The sequence below is a fragment of the Urocitellus parryii genome, chromosome 9 (assembly GCF_045843805.1).
Source record: "Urocitellus parryii isolate mUroPar1 chromosome 9, mUroPar1.hap1, whole genome shotgun sequence".
Lineage (NCBI taxonomy): Eukaryota > Metazoa > Chordata > Mammalia > Rodentia > Sciuridae > Urocitellus > Urocitellus parryii.
The window spans coordinates 82,211,814-82,235,542 of NC_135539.1; the positions used below are offsets into that span (position 1 = coordinate 82,211,814).

The window sequence follows — 23,729 nt, forward strand, 5'->3', positions numbered from 1 at the left end:
CCAAGGAAACCACACACTTACCTGATCCTTGGAAATTTTCCCCACAGCAAAATATTTGGACTGCAGATTGGAGAAATAGAGGCCCGACACTGCAGAGGCGGGTGCCATTGCCAAAGACTCTGTCAACCTGATGCCTAGAGAGGGCAATGCAGAAAACGCTCATTCACTGGGGGCCTCGTGCGGGGCACTCAGTAGACTCGCTGAACACATAAATCAAAGTAAATTTTATACCTTCTAGGTAGACACATGGCCCAGCAAGAAAGCTGTGACCAGAAGGGTCTAGCAAATTCCTACTGGACAGAAAAACAAAGTCAGAACATGCTAGAGACTGGGAAGAGATTCTCTGTATTCTTCCCCTGTTACCAAAGATCAGTGCAGAGGCCGCAACCTGCTGCTAAGCCTGGGGAAGACAGAACCATCTGACAGCTCCACATAGCTCCAGGGGCCAGCAACAAGAGCAATGACTGATAGCTGGTGCCAGTGAGGAATGAGCTCACAATAGCACAAGAAAGAAGCGATACTTTCTCCTGGGGTCTGGGAACCCAAAAGGACCCCCAAGGCTATCTATTCTAAGCTACTCATGTTATGGACATGGAAAGAGAACAACTCAAAGGTCAAGTGCCTTGCCACAGATCCCCAGCTGGCTTGTGGAAAACAGGACCCAAATCCAGATCCCAGGACTGCTTGCATTGTGCAGTTTCTCACTTCAACCTGGATTCCTTTAGCTCTGCCAGCTTGACAGCATGCCTTTCATTATTCCCACTGAAAACTGTAAACTCGGCCTCAGTCTTGTCAACATGTGATCTGTGGTAAGGGCTAGAACCTGCATAAGGATGGGACAATGCACAGCCACGGAACCATGGCAGATTCTGCCCTGGGCCAGGAATGCTGACACTGGGCGCCCAGGGCTCTATCTCAAGAGTACATGTGCCAACTTTCCATTTTAACTATGAGAATCAAAACACAGATAAAACATGAGTAAATTATGAATACAGAAGAGCATAAATGTTCATACCAGCATGATAGGAAAGAGGAGGGAGCTGGGAACTCTGAAAGGCTGGTGTCCAGAGATACCACCAGCAAACAACATGGGCCTGAAGCAGATAATACCACCAATAGGACATCATCTGTGGGTTGCTAAGGAGGGATGAAAGACACTATCACACCAGGAAGAGAGAACTGGGGCAAGAGGGCAATGGGCCGGCAAGGAGTGGGAGAAGATATCTCATCCATGATAGGTCAAGAGAAAATAATTTAAATTGATCAATCTATAAAGGTGATATAAAAAGACAATATAGTAGTATGAAAGTAAAATACAATGCATATAGCTAAAAGTGAGAAAGGGAGGGATAAGAGTTGATTTCATTGTAACTCTTCTATTTTTAAAAAATCTCTAACCATAGGTGCCATTACCCTGGTAAAAAGCGTAACTGAGTGAGGAAAGACAGGCGCTCACCCTTCCACACACACCTGTGCACTGCTCGATGTCAGCCAGTCTCCACATGGTGAGCTTCTCAGTGTGGTCAGGCTGGCTGGGGTAGCCGGGAGCTGGCCGGATCCCCTCATACCGGAGCTTGCGCAGGTCCGGGACGCTCAGCTGCTCACTGCTGCAGTAGGCCCAGAATTCTCTGCGAACCCTCTCATGCAGCTCCTCTGCAAAGGCCTGGGAACCAGAGCAGAGGGTCAGGCAGCAGCAGGAGCGTGTGGCATGCCAGCAGCCTCCCTCCCGGTCAAAGTCACACGGAACAGCTTCCCTCGGCAGGCCCACAACCAGGGTGAAGTTGCAAGAGGGGACAGGCTGCGTTCTTGAGAGTTTATCCTTTCATTAGCCACTCTGCTGCTCTACAGCAACCTGAACCTGGACTCTGAGTGTCATGTTTAATGATCTGAGAATTCCAAGATTTTTAATATTAATGTTCTCTGAAAGTCAGTCTACAGCACCACTCCCAGAAAGAGCAGCAGAGACCACACAGCTGCGTTCCTCCATGGCTCACCACAGGGAAAGGGGACAGGCTTTCCCCACAGCCTTGGCTGCCCTATTCCATATAGCAAGATGAAGAATCTATAGAAGATACGAACATCAGAATGAGGGGTTCTAAAACAAACATGTTTTGTTTTGCAGTGGCGGGGGGGTATCAGGGATCAAACTCAGAGGCACTCAACCACAGTGCCCCATCCCCAGCCCTATTTTGTATTTTATTTAGAGACAGGGTCTCACTGAGTTGCTTAGCGCCTCATTGTTGCTGAGGCTGGCTTTGCACATGCAATCCTCCTGCCTCAGCCTCCTCAGCCACTGGGATTACAGGTGTGCGCCACCACACCCAACCTGGTTTTTAATTCTGGGGGTGGTTCTCAGAAAAACATTACACCACAGCAAGCAAAGGAGGCATCAGACATAAGGCAAGAGGTCAAGGTTCTAAGGCAATGGCTAACTATAGCACCACTGAAGGTTTTCCTTTGCCTGAAGGATGATACATGAAAACTACTTAGAGATTTGTGATTTCTAAAACATGGGTAATGTTAAAGCCAGCACAGCATATGAATCAAGGAAAAAAAGACTGGTTTTAATAGTGGTATCTTTCTGATACTGTTGTGGTTATCTCACCCAGCTGGACTCCACTTCAGTGCCCAGTACACCACCACTGACTTACCTCTGCCAGCCGATCCCCCAGCGCCTTGACCATGATGCTGCTGTAGTCATCGCCCTGGTCCTCATAGGCCTTGCTCAGCTCTTCCACCCCAAAACATGCAACAGCAAACAGGCCCAAGTAGTCCCGGATCCCAGAATGCAGAGGAGCAATGAAGTCCGAGAGGCACTGGTATGAGTCTGTGCTGGCAGAGTCCTTCTCAGCCTTAAAACCCAAGCAGCAGGCACAGAGGCTATTAGCATGAATCTGGCTACCAGGACTGGCACAGAGGAAAGCAACTGGGGATCTTCAAATAATTCAAGCTTCGTGGAAAAGGGATGTTACCTATTTTGCTAACTATTAAACCTGTAGCACTTAGAACAGTGCCTGACATAGTGAGTATTCAATGAATATTTGTTGAATAAACAAATTGCTGTGGTTCGTGTGTGTAATTCCTTAAAGTGGCAATGTAGGGAGGTGGGGCCTGGTGGGAGGTTTCTGAATTCTTATAAATGTACTACTGTGTTTCTTGCAGGAATGGTAAACTATGACTGGAGTTCAACCGTCTTTTCTTTCCTTTTCTTTTTTTTTTTTTGTGTGTGTGCCCTCTCCTAATTTCTGCCACGTTATGAAGCAGTACATGACCTTTACCAGAAGTGGCTACATAGCTTGAACTTCCCAGCCTCCAAAATATAAACAGAAATAATTTTTTTCTTAATAAATTATCAGTCTCATGTATTTTGTCTAGAAACAGAAAATGAAATTGGACACAAGTAAAATAAGATTTTAAAAACCCACTTATTTGTTCACTCACACACTGCCTGCACTGTGCTAGGAACCAGAACCTTAAACAAGTATACAAAAAAAAAAAAAAAAAAAAGGTCTCCCCCCCCCCCCGCAAAGTTTTCTTCCCCGCCCCCCCCTTTTTGTTTTGTTTTATTGCTAGACTGGACTGGGGATTGAACCCAGGGGCCCTCTACCACTGAGCTACATCCCCAACCCTATTTATGTTAATGCAGGGTCTTACCAAATTGCCAAGGCTAGCCTCAAACTTCCAATCTTCCTACCTCAGCTCCCTGAATAATGGAGATTATGGGCACATGCCACTGCACCCAGCTTGTCCTCAATGTATTTTTAATCCAGATCAACATTAAGTACTGGTGCTATGTTTGCATGGGGACCAATAGATGTATAAGCTCCACAAACATCATAAGATGGGGTTCAACAAACTGTTAGGGTCAACATGATATTGGCCATGTGCTGTCTGCCACAGAGGACAGTACAGGAGACAGCTGGGACACCCCAGGACAGTCTGAAACCAAAGAGCTAAGTTGGGTTTGCTTGTGACTCTCCTCATAGCCCAGGTGCCTATCCTTGCCCATTTTCTACTCTCACCTGAAGACTGGCTCTACTTCACAGGTAAGACATCTGAGGCTCAGAGAACTTGGTCAACCAGCCCAGGCTCAGAAGAGGCAGGGCCAGGGGCCGGGTACCAACGCTCCATTGGTACCAACCACAGATGCTCCTGTACACGTGGTATTGCTTTTGACTATCAATTAATCCATGAGTAGCCACTCAGAAGCTTCACAAGCCTTCTGCCAGCCATAAAAGCAAATACAGCCTGACACTGGGCAGAAAATCAGCCAGTGCTGCAGGCAAGATGGTGTTAAAACCCCTCAGCAGGGGCTGGGGTTGTGGCTCAGGAAGCCGTGCTTCCTGTCCACCTGCACACGCTCCTGCTGGTGCCCAAGAGGCCTTGCCAGGTCTACCCGTGCTGCGCCTTCTCCTGCCATCCTCACAAGTGCTGTGGGCCTGGGCCCATGGAAGATGAGGGGGAGCAGATGCTATCATTTACACAAAGCTCGGACTTAATTCACATTAATGTTGTAGTTTAGTGACTGAACCCAAAAGTAAAAGCAGTGTGTTCACTGTCCCTATGCCCTTCGTACCTGCTGCCTCAACCCATGAAAGGTGGCTATGGGCTCCGCAGCCTGAGGCACCACACCCTCTGCATACAGGTGGATGTCGTCCTGGACACTCTGCGCTGGCCAGAACCCAACCACACCCCTGGCCTGGAGCTTCCTTTGACCAATCAGTGCGCTCAGCATACTCTGGGCATCATCATACACCTTTCTGGCCTCTTCACCTATTAGGAAAATACAGAAAGAATTCACTTCAAGATGCCAACAGTAACCAGTAAGGAATGCTTGTTTTAAAAACCACCACCCCTGGGCCGGTTTCCCCTTCACCCCTCCCCACTCCTCTGAAAGCCTTCTGGTGTTGGCCACCAGCACAGCTGAAAGGAAGCAGCTGAGGCTGATGGTTCCTGTGAACATAGCTCCCAGTCTGCCTCCCCCAGCTCAAGACACTTGCATTTTTCCATTTCACAAAAAGCTGAGAGCCAAAGCTATGGCAGCCCAAAGCAGTCTATCAGAGGGCAAGAAAAGCAGGCCAAATCCCAGGCTCCCTGATATTTCTGTGCATCCATGACTCCCCTGGTTCCACAGTGATCTTAAGGCATGGGACAGGGTAAGGAGAAAGGAATGGCTCCAAATGCTCCTATGTGGCCTCAGTGCTATGCCTGCACAGGGGAGCCAGGCCCCAGAACACCCTCCCTTGGTTTCTGCATCTGTAACACTGAGGTCCCAGGCCCATGCTGGGCCAGTCCTAAAGCCCCATAACTGCTTGCCTGTGAAGCTGAGGGGCAGCGCAGTGAGAAGCCCCTGCTGACCACCACGCTCCTGGCTACCTGGGAGCTGCTGAGTCTCAGCATCTTAACACATGTGCCCAGGACCTCTCCAACAAACTGGCAAAGGCTGGCTTCTCGGCTCTTCCCAAAACTCACCTCATATTTCTGAGTCCACCCTCCATCTCACTCTGATCTGGCCATTTCCTGACTTTGATTGGCTCTGCACTGTGAGCCCTTGTGTCAAGGGTAGGTTTGGGGGTGAGGCTAGTTGTGAGAACTGGGGCTGAATTTATCAACTCACCCATTCTCTAGTTTATCATCCCCAATCCCTCTCTGCTCCCTCCCTAATGCTCTGGGCACAGTGGGCTCTTGGCAGTTCCCCACACAGGACACCTATCTGAACCTTCTCAGATCTGCCTCCTCTGCCTGGAATGCCCTTTACTTCAGTGCCACCTCACATCCCCAAGCCCAGCCTCAATAAATCCCACTTCTAAAAAGCAGTTCGAATACTGCCTCATCCAGGAAGCCTGGTCTGAGCTCCCCATCTGAGCTCTAGCTCTTCCTGGGTCTGCAGGATCCGCAGGAGGAGTATAGCATTTCCAGTACTCTCAACTGTCCCAGTGAGTCAGATACTGGATGGCAGGATTACATTGTCTCCTTCTGTTTATCTCTAGTGCCCAGCAAGTAAAAGATGTCAATAAACATTTATTGAAAGAGTGAATAAATGAAACACCAAATTTAGTCTCTGTAATAGGACTGACCACGCAATTTAAAAACCATCTGAAAGTTAAGCAGGTTAACAAAATGAAAGCAGCTACACTCTGCATAATTCAAATACATGGCTTATCAAATACTCCTGCTTTCAAAGTCATAATATTACATTTTAAATATCAGGCAGTAACACAGGACCTACTGAACTAACCTACTGTTTTGTCGTTAAATATCTTGGGAAAGCCTCGATTCGGGTACTTGCCACGGAGCTGCCAGACATCAAAGAAAGGCTTCCAGTCAATGTAGTCCACCAGCTTCTGCAGGTCATAGTCTTCAAAGACCCGGGTCCCGATAAACATGGGCTTCACTACAGGAGGGAAGCACAGCGGGCAACTCTGGCGCAGGCTGAGCCCCTTGCGTGGGTGCATAGCCTGAGAGACCTGTTTCCCTGAGCCTCAGTCTTCGGGCTCCCAAGCTCTGCCTCCTGCCTGTCACCCCCGTAGGAGTTGTCGTACACAGAGGGGAACTTTAAATTACCCTGGGGAAGGAGTCATTCTGCACTGAACCTTAAATAAAACCATTCTTCCCGTGCAGCTGACTGATTACACAACCCTGGAAACACTGCCCTCAGCCCTCCATTCCCACCCCAGGAGAAAGGAGGATTTGGGTCAATTTCCCCTTATATAAATGAAAACAATACAAAATAAAGACCACTAGGGGTGGGGTACAGCCCACTGGTAGAGGGCTTGTCTATCTAGTATGTGCAAGGCCCTAGGTTTCATTCCCAGGTCCATAAAGTAAATAATAAACAAAGATCACAGAAAAACAAAGACAGTAAGCTACTTGTATATAAAGTCTGCAACAATGAAACAAGTCGGTATTTCCTGCTAATACATATGCACAAAGTATAAGGACATGCACAGAGATGAAATCCCAAATTCAGCATTGTGGTTATTTCCACAGGGGAGGAAGGGACACAGGGCACTGTGTCCTACTTATACAGGACAATCTCTTCTTATAAACACCCATTATGTCAGTTTGTTTGGTAACAAGTCATATAGTCCCCTTAGGGGTTGCATGACTACTACCCCCATTCTCCTGATTATAGTGGCCTATTTCCAGGGAGGCAGGGAAGAACTTCTGCTGCAGAGTCAGAGGACAGGCTTATTCTCTATCAACCTAGTCACCCAGAGATCAAGAGTTGCCCCAAACACTACCACCCAGGTCCTTGAGAGGAAACCTTCCTTTCTTCCTGCAGCTCCTGAAACGCTACGCTGTCCTTACAACATTTCTGAGGTCCATATCTTAGGGCCCCACATCTTGGACAGCAGGTCAGAGCCTTGTAAAATGGCCACTTGGAGAGTGTCCCTACTGCTGTCAGGAACAGTGGGACCTCTCAGGACTATTTCTATCAAAGCATGTTTTGGATGCTTGACTTGGTCAAGACAGACCTGCCCTAGGGCTATTAGCCCCACTTAGCAGTGAAACAAAAGGCAAAATGTCACAGCAGGGACTATACAGTGATGGATCTGTTTGCTCCAAGGTTCTTACATGTCTCACATTAGCCTCACAGGACTTCCTTTCTACACCCTGGAAACTGTCAGATATGGAAGACAGACACTCAAGGTCACTCAGAGAAACAGCCAGGAGCGAGCTGGCATTGAGAACCCCCATCCTCCCAATCTGGCATTCTTTCCACCAAACTACACTCAGCGGGAATGAAATTAGAATCAAGCACACCTACATTTCCAATTTAATCCTCTCAACTCTGCTAGGCATGTGTAGAACACAGATGTCGTGAGCACTGAAAGCTGATCTGAGATACTACTTGGAACTATGACTTCAACTAACCCAACCCCTGCTCACCCTGCCTGGGTTTGCAATTGTAGCTCAAGCCTCTCTGAGCCTGTCAAACACCTCACACGTTCTATTCCCTTGGGATCACCTATGTGAGCAAGAAGGTAGCTAGAAAAAAAAATAAAAGGGAAGAAACCAAATGAAACAGAAAGAAAGGGAAGCATCCAGATAAATACAAGGTGAGTAAGAAATAGGGGCGGAAGCTTTGCTTCACTGTTTCAAGACCTGAGAGTATAAAGGAGTTTTCTATTTCAGACCTTCCCCGCCTGCCCTTGGGCCTGCTCAAGACACACACAGGTCAGGCTGAGGGAGGACCACTCAAGCACAGCTCAGAGAAGGCACAGTCCTGCAGCTCCCTGAACACTTAAGAGACAAATCCAAACTGGAATTCTAGGAACCTTTCAATTATTCCCTGAAACTCAGTTTCTTCTGTCAAAATGGAGCCCACACCCATGCTCACTACAGAGCTGTCTGAATTTCACCTCAGGACAGTGTCTAACAGATGACAGGTTTTCCTTAAATGCTGCCTGTTTACTTTCTTGTCAGTCATCAGGGCCACTTGTTATTATGCACAACTGAGAGTCACTAGCTGCTGGTTTCATTCTATAGCCACAAAATTACAAATATCTCCTCAGCATATTGTCAGTTATTACACTCAGCTATCTCCACACAGACCTGGGTGAGGTTCTGTCAACCAGTCAATATGGAAACCATTTTTTCTGGCTTGATTTAAGGGTAGGTATTTCCTCTCCTGTTGGGGGGAAAAAAAGTTATTTAGGCTGAGACTCTTACTTCTTCCACATCTACTATAAACACATGACCAAGAAAGTCAGTACAAAATCTTTGCAAGAAAATAAATGCCATTTAGTGAAAATCCTTATCCTGAAAAGGTCCTCCTCTTCCATCCAACATGGCTTCAGACACTGGAACAGGAGCAGGAAAGACTAATAACTTTCTATTAGCTGTGGATATGTAATTATAAGGCTACCCTGCAGCCCCAACAGTCTAGCATGCCAGTGCCTTCAGAACACCTGAGGCCTATCATCAACCACCCAGGGAACCAGAAGGTAAAACCAAGGAACTGTCACTGTGGACAAACCTAAGGGGAAAGAAAAAGCCACTCACAGTGAGCCAGGCTTGCTGGCAACTCAGAAACCAATCTACGTCCTTTCTTCATGTAGTCTGTTAAAACTCCCAAATGCCACTCCCCCAACCAAAATCCCAGAAGCAAATAACCAGGAGGAAATACCCCAAAGACGTCAAAAGAGTAATTATAGATTCCCTGAAGCTGACAGAGGGCAGGACAGTTATTGACACAGTTCTGCACAGTCAGGTGAGTTCATCAGGGAAAGAGGCTCAGGAAGGTCCTGGCTAACGCCTCCATATTCCTTCACTATTCCCTCAACAGCAGAGCTCTATGGGTAATGTGCAGCTCCTATTTGCCGGCAGGTATGAGCTCATATTAATTCATTCTCATAACTCTGGCATCTAGCACAGCACCGACCACCTGTGGGGGACCCAGCACATGTTTGCCTCAATAGATTAAGGTTCATTTTAATATAACCAAAAGTGCTTGGGAACTTAAGACAACAGAGTACTCTGATTTGAATTACAAAGTAGGACTTCTCTGAAAGGACCCTTACTAAGTCTTTGCCTTCCTTAAAATAGTAAATAAAGTCACAAAACCACAGGATCACCTTATTGCCCAAACAAATAAAATCCTGTTTCTGTCATTTACCTTGAGATTCTCATAATGGTCCTGTCTAATATCTTCATATTCTTCCATGATTTCTTCAAAGAATTCATCTTTTAGATTTTCGTCTAATAGTTGAGAACACTGAAATGCAAAATAAAGTCAGTAACCAGAGAAAAGCAAACAATAAAAACTCTGGAGACACCTCCCTAAGAAAGGCTCCCCTAACAATGTTCTCTCTCACTTGGCCAACTGTGCTCACTCCTGCCCAGGTGTGCAGTACCAGGTGAACTCAGTGAGCTTTGGGTACAAAATCCTGTACATGTCAAAGAAAGTCCTAATCTTGGACTCCTTCCCTGGAGATAAGCTCTAAGCCCTTGGGATATCCTGCCTGATAAGAGTGTCATTGTATACCTGGGCTTTGGGCCTTGCCAGAGTTGATACCAACAATATCATTTATGGTAAGGGTTGTGGTTCAGGCTGTATCTGTTTGACCTTGGAAGGGTTGAAGACTAAGCTGCTAAGACCAGACACGTGGGCATCCCAGGCTTATGTGACAAGTCAGCAAGGTCTGAGTAAGCATCCTCGTTGGCAATGCTCCTTGAAAGCATTCTTCCACATCACTAGTGGAAGAGTTAAGTGCTGTCTGCATGACTCCCTGGGAGACAAACTGAAACTTGAGCCTTTCACCTGCAGCACACCCTCTATGCTTTCTGCCTTTGCACATTTTAAGCTATCTCTTTCTATGGCAACCACTGTGATCATGAGTATACAGTGTTTCTGAGACCTCCAAGACCTTTTGGTGAATCACTGAATTTGAAGGTGATCTCAGGGATCGGGAGACAGTGGGTTCAGTACCTTCTTCAGTGCTTCAAATACACCCAGATCACCCACAGTCTTTTAGTATCTGGTCACATCTACTTCCCTTATAGAAGTAGATTCCTTGAGAACCAAGAGCATGTCAACCACCTCTGCACCCCTGATGCCTCACTTACACCTGGAGCATATAAGGTATGCCCTTATGATGTGTTTAACAAAAAAATGAGGCTAACCTTCATGCTCAACTGGGAGCTTTTACTAAGATATGAAAGAAAAATGATAATCTAAGAAAATGTGAAATTACTCATTAAATTATAAAACCAAGATAAGCTAAAAATTGTGATTATGACTATCAAGCTGGTAGAAGACTAGCTTTCACCATAGCTCAAAATAACATTACAAAGAAAGAAGAACTGCTAGTGATTATATCAGTAGAAAACCACAGCACTATCCCTCCCTCATTCTCTAGCAGGATTTTCTAACACACAAAAAGACAAGGAAGTTCAGCATCTTCATCTAAAATTAAACAACTTAGACTAGATGATGGCTGATGAGCCTCCTAGTTTTAAAAGTCTATAACTATGGGATTCCCTAATTATCTCTATTAACAATCCCATCACCTATGGGATAGTTAAAAAAAAATCACTTCATTAAGAAATATAATCAGAAAAGATCATTGTGGCAGGCCTAAAAAATAGTTTCCCAAATGAAGTATTCCACTGCCTTACACAAACTCACCCCCACAGAGTCCTCACTTAGGAAACCCAATGAGGCAAATGAAAACAAGAGAGTGATGCACACCTCAGCTCCCCAAATACAAGGAACCAACGTCTTAACAGTGCTGCACTCTGCTAGATCATGTACCCTGAAACCCATCTCTGGACTTCCCTAACATGCAGAGTATTTATAATCCTCTAGCACAGGTACTAGTGGGTAGCCAGAACCTACTATTACAGTTTGCTGTGCCCCTTCCTGCCCAGTATGACCTGTTGACTAAAGAAACAAGCTTAGCCAGGCATAGTAGCACACCCCTAAAATAATCTTAGTGACTCAGAAATGTGGGGCAAGAGGAACCCAAGTTCAAGGCCAGACTGGGCAACTTAGTAAGACCCTGTCTCAAACAAAAAAGAGTTAGGGATGTAAGCTCAGTAGTAGAGTACCCTTGGATTCAATCCCTACTTGAAAGAAAGGAAGGAAGGAAGGAAGGAAGGAAGGAAGGAAGGAAGGAAGGAAGGAAGGAAGGGAGGGAGGGAGGGAGGGAGGGAGCGAGGGAGGGGTGATGGGGGAAGGGGGAAGCACATAAGGGAAGAAAAAAGTTCATGGCCAATGTGCTGCTAATCTAGCAATCCTTCCACCAATACTGAGGTCTATCAGATGTTTCATGCTAACCACTGAGACATATCACAACTTTTATTTACCTCCATTTTTTTTTTTTACTTTTTATGGTAATACTTGTACAATGAAAGAAAATAAGTTGAAATTTTAAAATATAATTTTAAAAGAACTACTTTACCCTTCTTAAAGAAAGGAAAGAAAGCAAAGGGAATCCTCAGGCCTGATTATAATATTTGCTGCATCTTTAAATCTTTCAAATACACAAGATAGCTACTAAAGCATGGTGTTGTCCAATGTTCATTCCATTTAGAGCAAAAGAACTTGAGCCAAAACCCATCCAAAACAAAACCTATCATGGCTCCTACAAAGAGTCACTAGCAGTTATTCAAATGACCTACCATATGACATGTGTTGAGTCACCTGGAAGAGTGGTCAATTCGTTGTACACGAGGAGAGCTAAGCATAGCTGGAAACCCCAGCCCAGGGGATGCACTGCCATGAATACAAGGCCCGCCCGCTCCTTACCTCCCCTGCCTGGCTCCCAGCAAGGCCTTGTTTGAAGGAGTCTGTCCTCCAGACCTAGACTCAAGGACCAACATCCCCCAACACACACCCACCTGTAGGGTAAGCACTGAGCACTCAAGCAGGTCCAACAGCCTTATCCCCAGATGGAAAATATTCAGCACCATTCAAAGCACTTGAAAATAGCCAACAGAGCTTAAAAAGGTGACCACTGGTCATTAAACTGGATTTAATATAAGCTCTGAAGAAACATGATCAGAAATTAAGACACAAACATTGTTTTTAAAATTGAGTAAAACTATAGATTATTTACACATTTTTTCTATGTCAATGAAAAACTTTAAAAGGGCAATTTTATGATTTCAGCCTTTTAAATAAAAAGTTGTTGAATATTTAATTGAAACAGGTTTAATTTAGGTCAGAATAAGGAGGATTGCATTCAGTCAGTCCCACACCTGTCATCTGATGGGTATGTGGCCTCAAGAATTACTAATCCCTTCCTTCCCATTTTCTCTTCTCTAAAATGGATAATAAAAGTATCTCCCTTCTGAGCCCACTCTGGAGATTAAATAACCTCTGTGAAACAGTTACTTCAACACCTGGTAGTCCACAAACTTTCAATAATAGCAATTATTGTATAATTTCCATGTAAAAAAAAATTCACAGATATGAATTTTTTCAGATTCAAAGGAATTTCTTCAGAAGATGGCTCAGGAAACATGGGCACTCTGGTCCGGGTTGCATGATACCACTGGAAGTCCCCCAAAACCACCAGGCCTCCTTGGTGGCATTTCTCCCCTGCCAAGTGTGAAGACTGGCCAACAATGGCAATTGTCAAACCCTGCTCTCTTGATGAGAAACAGGAGTGGGGTGAAGGTCAGAAGGGTTACTTGGCTCTTTTCTGTACCACACTGAGTTTCTAGGTCAAACATCATTTATGGGCAAGAGTTCTACGGCTCAGAATGGACTTGGAAACTAGTTGGCCACATGGTCTCAGATGCCCTCCAACTATTGTTTCCTATTATTCAGCAAACATAATGAAACAGGTAATAAGATGAGAACTCTTATTCACTGAAGGAGAAAAGCAGGGAAAGACACCTGCACAAGCTATTTATTATATTCGCTAAGAAAGAGAATCTATTATTCTGTGATTTTAATACCTAGTCAATATTTTTCTGTCCTTGCTTAGGTCAACTGATCCATTCTTGAGTGTTCTTCTATCTGGAAAAAAGGTCATTCTTAAAATCCTATATTCTGCTTAACTCTGGCAGTGGTCAAGGTGTGTATTCATGTGTGTAAACTGGAAAATTCTGTCTGTTTTTGCAGCTGTCTAGGTCACAGGAGTCTTGGTACCAGCCCTCTCATCAGCTGCTCAGCTGTCTTCGAGAATACAGGACATGCTCACCAGGACCTCCTTTCAAAGCAGCAGATGCTCTAGTGGCACACTGTAAACCCTAGACTGTTTCTTTAGCAGAACTGGGCAAAAATAAAAGGTCCTGGGCACTCCCCTGGCTCTTACTGCTTCCTTTGTCCTCTCTTTGAAACATATGTGAAATGAAAAGGAAGGCCCCACACGTACCACCACCACACTCTTGGATGCATCCAGGACGTGGATCACAGGCGCGCTGTATCTTGGAGCTATTTTAACTGCTGTGTGGGTTCTGAAAAGAAGGGTCAGGAAGAAAAGCACATCCATCAGTACTGACAGTTCCTACACAACTCCTGTTTAGAACCATTAGAAATAATGTCTTTCAACAGTGTTTCCAGAGAAAGATTTCAAGGTACTTACTTACAAATATTGAATTTCAAATTTTCCTTGTGAAACAAGAATGACTTTTTCCTATCCTAAGATGAGGAGAAATGACATGAATGAATAGGCCCAGGTTACAAAGAAGTCTGTGACCAAATGAAAAAGACCTTGTCCTCAGCTTCTGTCAACAAGGGCTGAGCCCCTGGCCTGGCTCTTTGTCAGCCTGTGTGAACCAAGAAGCAGCAGTCCCAGGCCACTGCATTTTAATGTCATCAAGGTCAAGCTACCTCCCTTCCTTCAAACAAGCCAGGCAACCAGCCAGGGTACCTGCAGAACCAGGAACCAGGCAAAGGACACAAGACACACTGCCTAGCTGCTGCCACCTCTGTGTGGCCAGCATCAATACCCCGTGGTCCCAGTCCCACCTGTAGTTGTAGTAAGGAACCCCAGTCTCAAAATTCAACACAAAATAAACAAAGGTCCAAGAAACAAATTTTTTACTAAGATTGGCTCAGCTTCAAATCCCTGCTGTCAAACTTGAAAATGTTGGTACTGGGAAACAACAATTAATCCTTAAAATTACCTAATTAACTAAACTAAATTTGCAAAACAAATTGCCCTCTGATTGCTCGATGTTTAGCACAGGCTGCATATCTGTTGTTTCATTCTATAACACACTAAATTCATATGAGAATTAGAAACACAAGTAGCCTCCCTAGCCTCCCTACAGAATTTGCAGAGGCTTGGAACCCATCAGATGGTGGCAGCCACACCCTGGATCTTCCTGCTCTTCCCTGGTACCCTGAAGCAGCACACTCACCCAAGTCAGGAGGTTTCACATTCTTTTCCTCAACTAAAGTGCATTTTTGTTTGGAATGTTGTCCAGAATATGCTATTATATGAGAAAGAAACAAACTAATAGAACACAAAGTTTATGCAATTCCATTTTTTAAAAAACATACATATCACAGTCAACCTGCCCCAACCAACCAACCGGATAGCTAAGATTCTGAGTACTGAGAAAACCACAAAGGGGCACACATCAAATGTCCATACAAGGAAAAGGTGGGAATGAAGGGGCAGGAAGAGACTAGATTTTACTTCACAACCTCTTAATTGATGACATGTTCCCATGAAGGGATTAATGAAGTAATTTTTAAAGACCTGGAGAGTATTATTATATTAAAGGTGTAATAAGTATACATATTTTTATAGGCTTCTCTGGGAAGGCACTCAGCATCCATGCACAGTGAGATGGGACCAACAATCCCACACCTGTTCTTGCTTTCTAAGAACATCTCCATTTGTAAATGAGAAGCAAAAAACTAAAGCCTTAGGCCACAAGAATTGAACTATATGGGGGTCCCTTCCAGCACAAGCTGGCTGTTGCAACATAGCTTTGGTGCTAGGAGGCAGGGCACAGGGCATCGGAGGCAGCCAGACCCTGGAATGAACTCCACAGCCTCCTGTGTCTTAGACTTGTGCCTAAGGGTGCACTCAGGCAACAAAGCTATGAAGACACCTTGAGTATTCTGCCAAGGGGAGGATTTTCAAACAGTAGAAAAAGTTATTTTTAAAAAGTTGCCCCAGTTTCAAAACAGAGTACAACTGAGACTAACCTTGCTTCCTCCCCTTCAGTTGGCAAGCTCCCTGAATGCACGGAGATACTTCTCTACATTCTGCTTGACATACGTATCCTGCAAGAAGGTGTTACTTTAAGCCTGGTAACACTCAGGCAGCCTTTCCCTTAGAGAAAACAAGTACGACTTTAAGTTTTAAGCATTCAAAGGTCCTCAGTCAATTTGAGCCCACTCTCTCTTTGATGAGCTTCTGACTGAAAAGAAACACTGAATTCTACTATTAAAAAATAAATAAAAGCAAAGTGCTGCTTTCCAACATAAAAATGGCAAGGCTATATGATAGAAGGCATGGCATTTGAACTTGCTTAGCCACTAAGAGTGCTTCCTGTTTCCTTATAAAGTAATTTGACATCAATTCCACTTTTTTTTTTTCCATAAGCTTCTCTACCTAGAAGAAACCATCCTTCTAAAGCCTGACAAGATGCAAAACACCAGAATCTCCCAGCCCCTTCTTGCACACCAAGAGCACAGTACTAGATGCTAAGGTTGACTCTCAAATTCTGTCTCTGCCAAATCATTCAAGACTCCCAGGATCCAACATGTCTTCTCCCATGTTTGCAAATGTTTAAAATTCAATGACAAAAATGAGAAAGAGAAAATAAAGATGAGGAGATTAAGATGGAATCAGGAGTGATATTAGCATATAAATCTATTCCATAAAATCCTATATACACGTCTAAATTCTAAGCTTCTATATGGTCAGTGCACAGAGAAAAATAAAAGCACTTATGTGTGATTTAGCACATGACTTTCTAGCAATTAAACACACACACACACTTGGAAAATTATCTCTACCTTGGAGCAATGTGATTTCCTCTTGAATTCTCCAAGCTACACAAACAATAATTGAAAAAGACATTTTGCAGTAATTAGCTAAAATTTTGTTAAAATGTGAAAGCTAACTGACACAACATATACCCTTTGGAAGTCCTGCTTTGTAAGAGGACTAGATTTGCAATAATTTTTCTATTCTTTTATAGCAACAGGTTAAAAAGACTACTCCAAGTATATTTCCACCCATCTTTGACCCCAACTCAGTAACCGCGTTTCAACCTCTGGACAGCCTTAACCCCCAGTCAAGTGTCTAGTTCTAGTTCTGTTCATGCTACCATAAGCCACTGGGGCTTAGAAAAGCTGAGAACTTATATCTCTTTAGAGATCTATCCTAGTAAAAATCTGCAAGCCCTGGGGCTGGGATTGTGGCTCAGTGGTAGATCGTTTGTCTAGCACATGCGAGGCCCTGGGTTTGATCCTCAGCACCACATAAAAATAAAATACAATAAAGATATTGTGTCCAGTTACAGCTAAAAAATAAATATTAAAAAAAATCTGCAAGTCCTGAGCTATTGTCTATACAACTGCAGCTAGTAAAAGCAAGAACTGACCCTGCTAAGCCCTCAACAGGTCTGAGGAAGAAATAACCAGGGGTCTGAGAGAGGCTTCTGAGACATTCAGGCTCCTGAATGCTCTGTAGGCTAAGCAGCCTAAGAGAAAATGGTTCTATTCAGACATAAATGCCATTAACTGTAAATGAAAATAATGGAAAAATCAGATCTCATAAACATTAAAAACTTTTATGATCCAAAGACTCCACGAAAACAGCAAAAGGCCAGCAAGACTGGAAGAATCTACTTGCTATTTTTCTGATAAAGGGCTTAAAGCCTAAAACAGTATGAATAAGGCAGAATATCCAACTTAAAAAAAAAAACTTAAAAAGTATATGTTCAATATACACAGAAAGGGTGTGTTAGCATCACTAATCAGCAAAGAAATATAAATGAAAAACATATCAAGAATTACTGCCTGGAAATAGTCAATGAAGATGGTTATACACTGTCCTGGGATCTAGTACTTCTCTTCTGGGCAGAAGCACACAAAGATATACTAAAACTCAGTTGCAAAAATGTTACAGCAGCATTGTTTGTGAGAACTCCAAACTGGAAAAACCTAAACTTCTACTAACAGAGGCATGGATGTCTGAATTATAGTACATTATACAATGAAATGGGGGCAAAAAAACCTCTAAAACTGGGTTGGGGTTGTGGCTCAGTGGCAGAGCACTTGCCTCACACAGATGAGGCACTGGGTTCAATCCTCAGCACCACATAAAAATAAATGAACAAAATAAAGATACTGTATCCATATATAACTAAAAAAAACTCTAAAATTATTTTAACAACAATGTTGGGCCTTCATACACAGTACTGTTCCATTTTATATAAAGTCAAAATGCAGGCAAAACCAACCTACAGGGATACAAAGCAGCAGAGTTGCAAAAAATGCCAGGATATGTGACCCAGTGAGGCTGTTAGGTACCAATGACATTCTACTTCTTGATTTGGAGGTGGTTACATAGATGGATTCACTTTTGCAAACACTCATCAAGTCACACACCTGTATGAATTGCATACATTCTGTGTGATTGTTACATTTCAGTAGAAGTGCTTATTCAAACAGGAGAGATCAGTGAAGCCAGACTCCAGGTCTGTGACCTGATCCACAGTCACTATTCAGAAGGGAAGATGAACTGGGAATTTTCCATGGAAGCTCAAGGATGCTACATGAGAACCTTCTTTTCAAAGGTTGCTCCAGGCCCACAATGGAGAAAAGGAATGTTTCCCAGACTTTTATTTTCCAAATAAAGTTCCAGAGACTGCAAAGAACATGGAAGAGAAGAAAACCAGAAAAGAGAGTGTTCATGGAGAAACAAGGCACTGGAAAGTTGGAAGAAACCTTGTGAGGTCATGATATCCAGCTTTCTACCTTCAAATATTGGCAGACAATTAGAATAGATAGTGAATGATTTCCCATGTCACCATTTGTGCATCAGGATATAACTGTTAAGAGCCACCGATGATTCTAATTTTGCCATCAATGATGAATCCCAAGAGGCCAGTCCTGTTGTTCTGAAGATTTTTTCTTTAATCTGTTGACTTTCATAATAAAACAGACTATTGATCAAGTTCTAATCCATACAAGTAGCAAATTCCTGATATTAAGCTTCTAAGAATTTTTTATAAAGAGATTTTAATTTTGAAGTCATTGTCATATCAATATAAGTGCAATGTCCTTTAATACATCTGCCCATTTAAGTATTTATCCCATTTTATAACCATGGTTTTTAAAGGTCTTCCATCCTCATCACAGTCCAGAGATCCCCTCACTGTTCTTGTGCTCAGCTATCATTCATTACACAGGATCATGCTCATCAAAACCCCAGTTAGTGATGGCTGGTCATATTCTTTGACAATAATTCTGCCACTTACGTCTAGCAGATACATCATCTGTGGCAAAACAAACCCAGTTTTCTAATGTGAACAATGACTGTCAAACTATAGAACCTTTCAAAAACAAAGAGTCCTTAATTGAACAAAAGACACTGTGGCTACCCATAAAAATGATCCACTCATATTATACATGGTATGATGGTTAATTTTATGTGTAAACTTGGAAGGCCATAGTATCCAGTCTCCACTCAGACCACAGTCTAAATGTTGCTATGGATGTATTTTTTAGATATGATTAACATTTTACTCAGTAGATCCTAAGTTAAGCAAGTTACCATTCATAACGTGCATGGATCTCATTGATTCAGTAGAAGGCTTTCATAGAAAGAACGAAGGACCCTCTCTACTTTCTGCCCCTTCTCCACAAAGAAATTCTGCCTTGTCTGTCTTCAGACTCAAACCTACAACATCAACTCTTGCCTGGGTCTTCAGCCTGGAGACTTCAGACCTATCAACTTCCACAGTCACATGTGCCAATTCCTTGAAATACATTTCTTGCTCTTTCTAAGGATTTCTTGAATACTTATGACAGCCCACAATTGTATTTTTGTACCAGAAAAACAAAGTGCATATGTCAAGTTTAATGCTACAGTTTGATGTAAACAGTTGTGCAACATAATGAATGTTGCAAAGAAGTCTCGTATCCAAAATTAACACATCTCTGAATAAATCACACAATCAAGACCCCCCAAAAATAAAGACCATGCAACCAAATGTAAACTTTTCCTCTTTACATCTTTTATCCTAAAAGTTCTCCTTTCATAGATAACTCTCCAAAGTGTCCCTTTGGTTCTTTCTAGCTAGAAGGATTTTCTGACTCTAAACCACTAGAAGATTAGAGTTTCTTCAATAATTGTAAAAACTGTCTCTCTTTAACAGTTCAACTTTATGCCAAAAAAACACAGCTTGGGCATCCAATTTGATTTCAAGGAAAAGATAATTGTAAGCCAAAGGAACCCCCAAAAAAACAAGGGGTAGGAAATCACAAAGTTTCCTATGCATAATGTGTTCTGAAATTGTTCAGGCTCTCAACAAAGTAAAGACCAGAAAGTTTATGTAATAAGGAATCAATGTACATGCTTCTGGGGGAAAAAAACAGGTTTTAACACTGTTTATGAACACATATTTAACAAAACTCAAGGCATAAAAAGCTCATTATTAAGACTTACCTAGAAGTGGTTGCTCCTCCAATCAACAATGGAATCTTTATAGCTAACCTCTCCATTTCCTTGGCAACAAAAATCATTTCATCTAGGGAAGGAGTGATGAGTCCTGACAGGCCAATTATGTCTATGATTTTTAAAAAGAAAGGGAAAAAAAGGACAATGAGGAGGATAAGAGAAAAAAAGGAAAAGTATTAAGACCTATTTTTAAAACTTTATAATACAGACCACAAGACCTAACATGAACTGCCAGTTTCTAATTCTAAGACACCTTTTCTGTCTGGGGGATTTTAATGTATTATCTGCTTTTGGTAGCAAATAAGATTTATAACTTGAAGTATTTGCCACAGTTTTAGGAAACCATACAACAGAAGATTTTATTTACTTTGTGATTTTTCAGACTCAAACAACACAGTATTTTATAAAAACAACTATATGCAGAAAAAAATAAAATAAAATCCAAGTGTTCGCTTTTAAGAAGCTGGTCTCCATTTCATCTCCAGAAATCAGACGCAGCTGCCCGGTTGTTCTCACACCTCTATCAACTCCCAGTGCAGATGGGCATCCCAGCAGCCCTTTGCAGAAGCTGGACTTGACAGTTTGCATGTCCCTTAGACCCCCACGTGGAGTGAGCTTTACTACACTGACATACAGACTCTGGGGGACGTGACACTGAGAGTAATCCCCAAAGGACAGTTGCACAGTACCTGCTTTGTGGTCAAGAGCAGCTTTCAGTATCTTATCGCAGGGAGTCATGACTCCTAAATCAATCACTCTGAGGCACAGAAGTAAAATGTGAGGGGGGGGGGGACAGTAACAACCCATTAGAGACAAAGCTGCATGAGCATTTTCATTTTAGACATTAACACTGTTCTAATATAAAATGGAATCACACTGAAATGTTCACTAAGCACTGACAATTCACCACCACAACTATGCTAAAGCACTATGCTAAGCCTTTTTTACACAAGCTTTCCTGAAATATAATTCCCATTTCATGGAATTTGTCCATTAAGGCATACAATTCAGCTGGGCAAGGTAGACCCAGCTGCTCAGGAGGCTGGGACAGGAGGATCAGTTGAGGTCACAAGTTTGAGACCAGCCTAGGTAACATACAAGACCCTAGCTTAACCACAAATAAAAATAAAAATTAACAAATTCAACAGTTTCTGGCATATTATTTTTTAACCCTGGTAAGACATATGTAACTTTCCACTGGAATTGGTAAGTGCACAATTCAGGAGGATTAATTACAGTTACAGTGTTGTTCAACTATTACCACTATTTTTCCAAAAGCATTTCATCAGCCTACATAAAAACACTGTAACCATTAAGCAATGACTCCCTCTTCCTCCCCTTACCCTCCCTGGCAGCCTCTACTCTGCTTCCTGTCTCTACGAATTTATCTAATCTGGGTATTTCCTATAAGTGGAACCACACACTATTTGTCCCACTGTGTTTGGCTTATTTCACTCAGCACTATGTCTTCAAGGTTCATCCACATTTCATGTGTATCACAATTTCATTCTCTTTTAGGCTGAATACTATTTCATTGTATAGACATGCCACAGGCTATGGTTTGGGTCCAGGATGTTCCCCAAAGGCCCATATGTTAAAGGTCCATGCTATGGGGAAGTGGTAGAAACTTCAGGAGGTGGGGATTAATGAGAGGTCTTCTGGTCTTCAGAGCACACCTTAAAGGGGTAGTTGGATGCTAGCCCCTTTCTCTTTCTCTTTTTTTGTTTTTTGCCTTCTGTCCATGAGATGAATGGCTTTGGTCCAACATCCACTTCCTATCATGATGGTCTGCTTCAGTATAGGCCCAAAAGCAACCATATCAACCAATAATGGACTGACACCTCCAAACCTGTGAGCCAAAATTTGTTATAAGAGCAGAAAGCTGACTCATGCACATTTTGTTTACCCACTCATCTGCTGACAGACATCTGGGTTGTTTCCACTATGCTAAGACCTTTGCAAAGTAATTTAATTTAACCCTCACAGAACCTCTATGATGAAACCCCTACTATGGAAAAGGATCTGGTAAGTTAAGCAAGTTGTCCAGTCAGTCACACAACTAATTAGCAGGAGAGCTGGAAGAGTTAGGATCTAAATTAGCAAAACTCATTATCTAATTCATTTAAGCCAATAAAAAATGCTGGGAAGTTCCCCAGCAAACAGCTGTTGAACAGGAGAGCCAGTGGGGAGGGGGATAGAGAAGAGGCCAGTCCCTGCACACAGAGCTGTCACAGGAAAAGCTAGAGACTTAAGACAAAGAAGAGAGGTGGACTCAGAAAGCAGGCCTCCTTCTTCTTCTCAGGGTGGCCGAGAAGGTGTGCAAAACTCAAAGGGTGGGCACACCTGAGTGGGGGACAGGCACTGGACAGAGAATGCTGGAAGTATGCTGAGGGGACAGAACAGGGCCAGAAGGTTTGATTTCCACAGGAGTGCCTCCTAGAATCCAGCAGGAGGAGCGTCTGCCCTAGGAAATGCCGCAGTTACTAACATCCTATTTTACATGAGAACATCTACAATGTTAGTCTTTTTTATCATTTAATTTTATTATATTATTAAAAACATTTAAAAATTACATTATTTTCACTTATTTAATTATATCAACAATTCTTAAAATTCAATAGTAAAAGGTTCACATTTTTAAAAGTGTAAGTATGAACTTTTACATGATACGTCACCAGCTGGCAACATGGGTGTTGGACACTGGGTAGGAAGGAGGCCTGCTTCTCACTGTGTGCCCTCTTGTACTGTTGGATTTTCAGCTTGTTCTCATAGTATTTTTTTTTAATCCTTTTTTCTTTTCTTTAAATAAGTTAGCACACATGGAACCCTCAGTAGAAACTTTGACAGTTTCAAATCAAGAATTAACTATATTCAGCTTTGTTAGTTCTAACCTGGTAGCAAATGCCAGGGGCATGAATAATGGACAACCTGGAGGCCGCAGATAGCCAGCAGTAGCACATTTCTTTTTTAATATAGTGAAGAAAGTCTCATAACCAGATATATTGTTATACAATGAGAAGCGCAGAATCCTGCATATAAAACTAGGCAAAAGAGTACACTGCCTCTAAGTCCAGACAAAAAGGCCTGCACTTCAAAGCTGAGTTTTTCAACATTGCATGTGTTTTTAAAATCCAATTAAAACCCACCAGCATGATGCCAGTGCTACCTTGCTGTCACTGCTCGCTCTTCTGTCAGGAGCATCTCACCAATCACCGTTCATTCCCTCGCCTCTACCACAACCTCCCACTCCCACCCCAACACCTTGTCTTTCTTGACTCTCCCAGGGTTCTCCTCTGGCTCAGAGCCGCACCCCAGTCTGTAGCTCATCCTATGCACATTATTGCATTCTGCCACTTGGGAGACTGAAGAGAATAAAAATGAAAGAAGTCATGAAAAATGTTGATTTTATAATCTAACCTTCTTTGTGAGTGCTCATAACATGGCTGTAAGCATTTAATTTGAGCTTCTAATTCAAAAAAATATTGAAGCTATTCTAAATGCTTTAGCAATGTCATCCATAACTACTTAAGAACATACAGAATTTAGAAAATAAATGTTATCGGACAAAAAAAAATCACAAAAATAAACCTACATAGCAAGATACAGAATCAACACAGG

The 23,729-nt window shown here is 42.8% G+C and overlaps 1 protein-coding gene across 3 annotated transcripts in view; it reads right to left on the bottom strand.

Annotated features, from left to right (window-relative positions):
* Mtr (5-methyltetrahydrofolate-homocysteine methyltransferase) overlaps nucleotides 1-23,729 on the bottom strand; it is an 85,453-nt gene that overhangs the window by 4,793 nt on the left and 56,931 nt on the right. For 2 of the 3 annotated variants that reach the window (XM_077803064.1, XM_026412464.2), the window contains 10 exons: nucleotides 20,801-20,868; nucleotides 20,100-20,220; nucleotides 13,833-13,914; nucleotides 9,623-9,721; nucleotides 8,560-8,635; nucleotides 6,239-6,394; nucleotides 4,577-4,773; nucleotides 2,652-2,852; nucleotides 1,471-1,663; nucleotides 22-134 (listed from right to left, as the gene is read on the bottom strand). In XM_077803064.1, the coding sequence (XP_077659190.1) occupies nucleotides 22-134; nucleotides 1,471-1,663; nucleotides 2,652-2,852; nucleotides 4,577-4,773; nucleotides 6,239-6,394; nucleotides 8,560-8,635; nucleotides 9,623-9,721; nucleotides 13,833-13,914; nucleotides 20,100-20,220; nucleotides 20,801-20,868 (1,306 nt within the window). Of the gene's footprint in view, nucleotides 1-21; nucleotides 135-1,456; nucleotides 1,664-2,651; nucleotides 2,853-4,576; nucleotides 4,774-6,238; nucleotides 6,395-8,559; nucleotides 8,636-9,622; nucleotides 9,722-13,832; nucleotides 13,915-20,099; nucleotides 20,221-20,800; nucleotides 20,869-23,729 lie in introns of those variants that run through there. The other variant, XM_026412465.2, reaches the window with a different exon arrangement.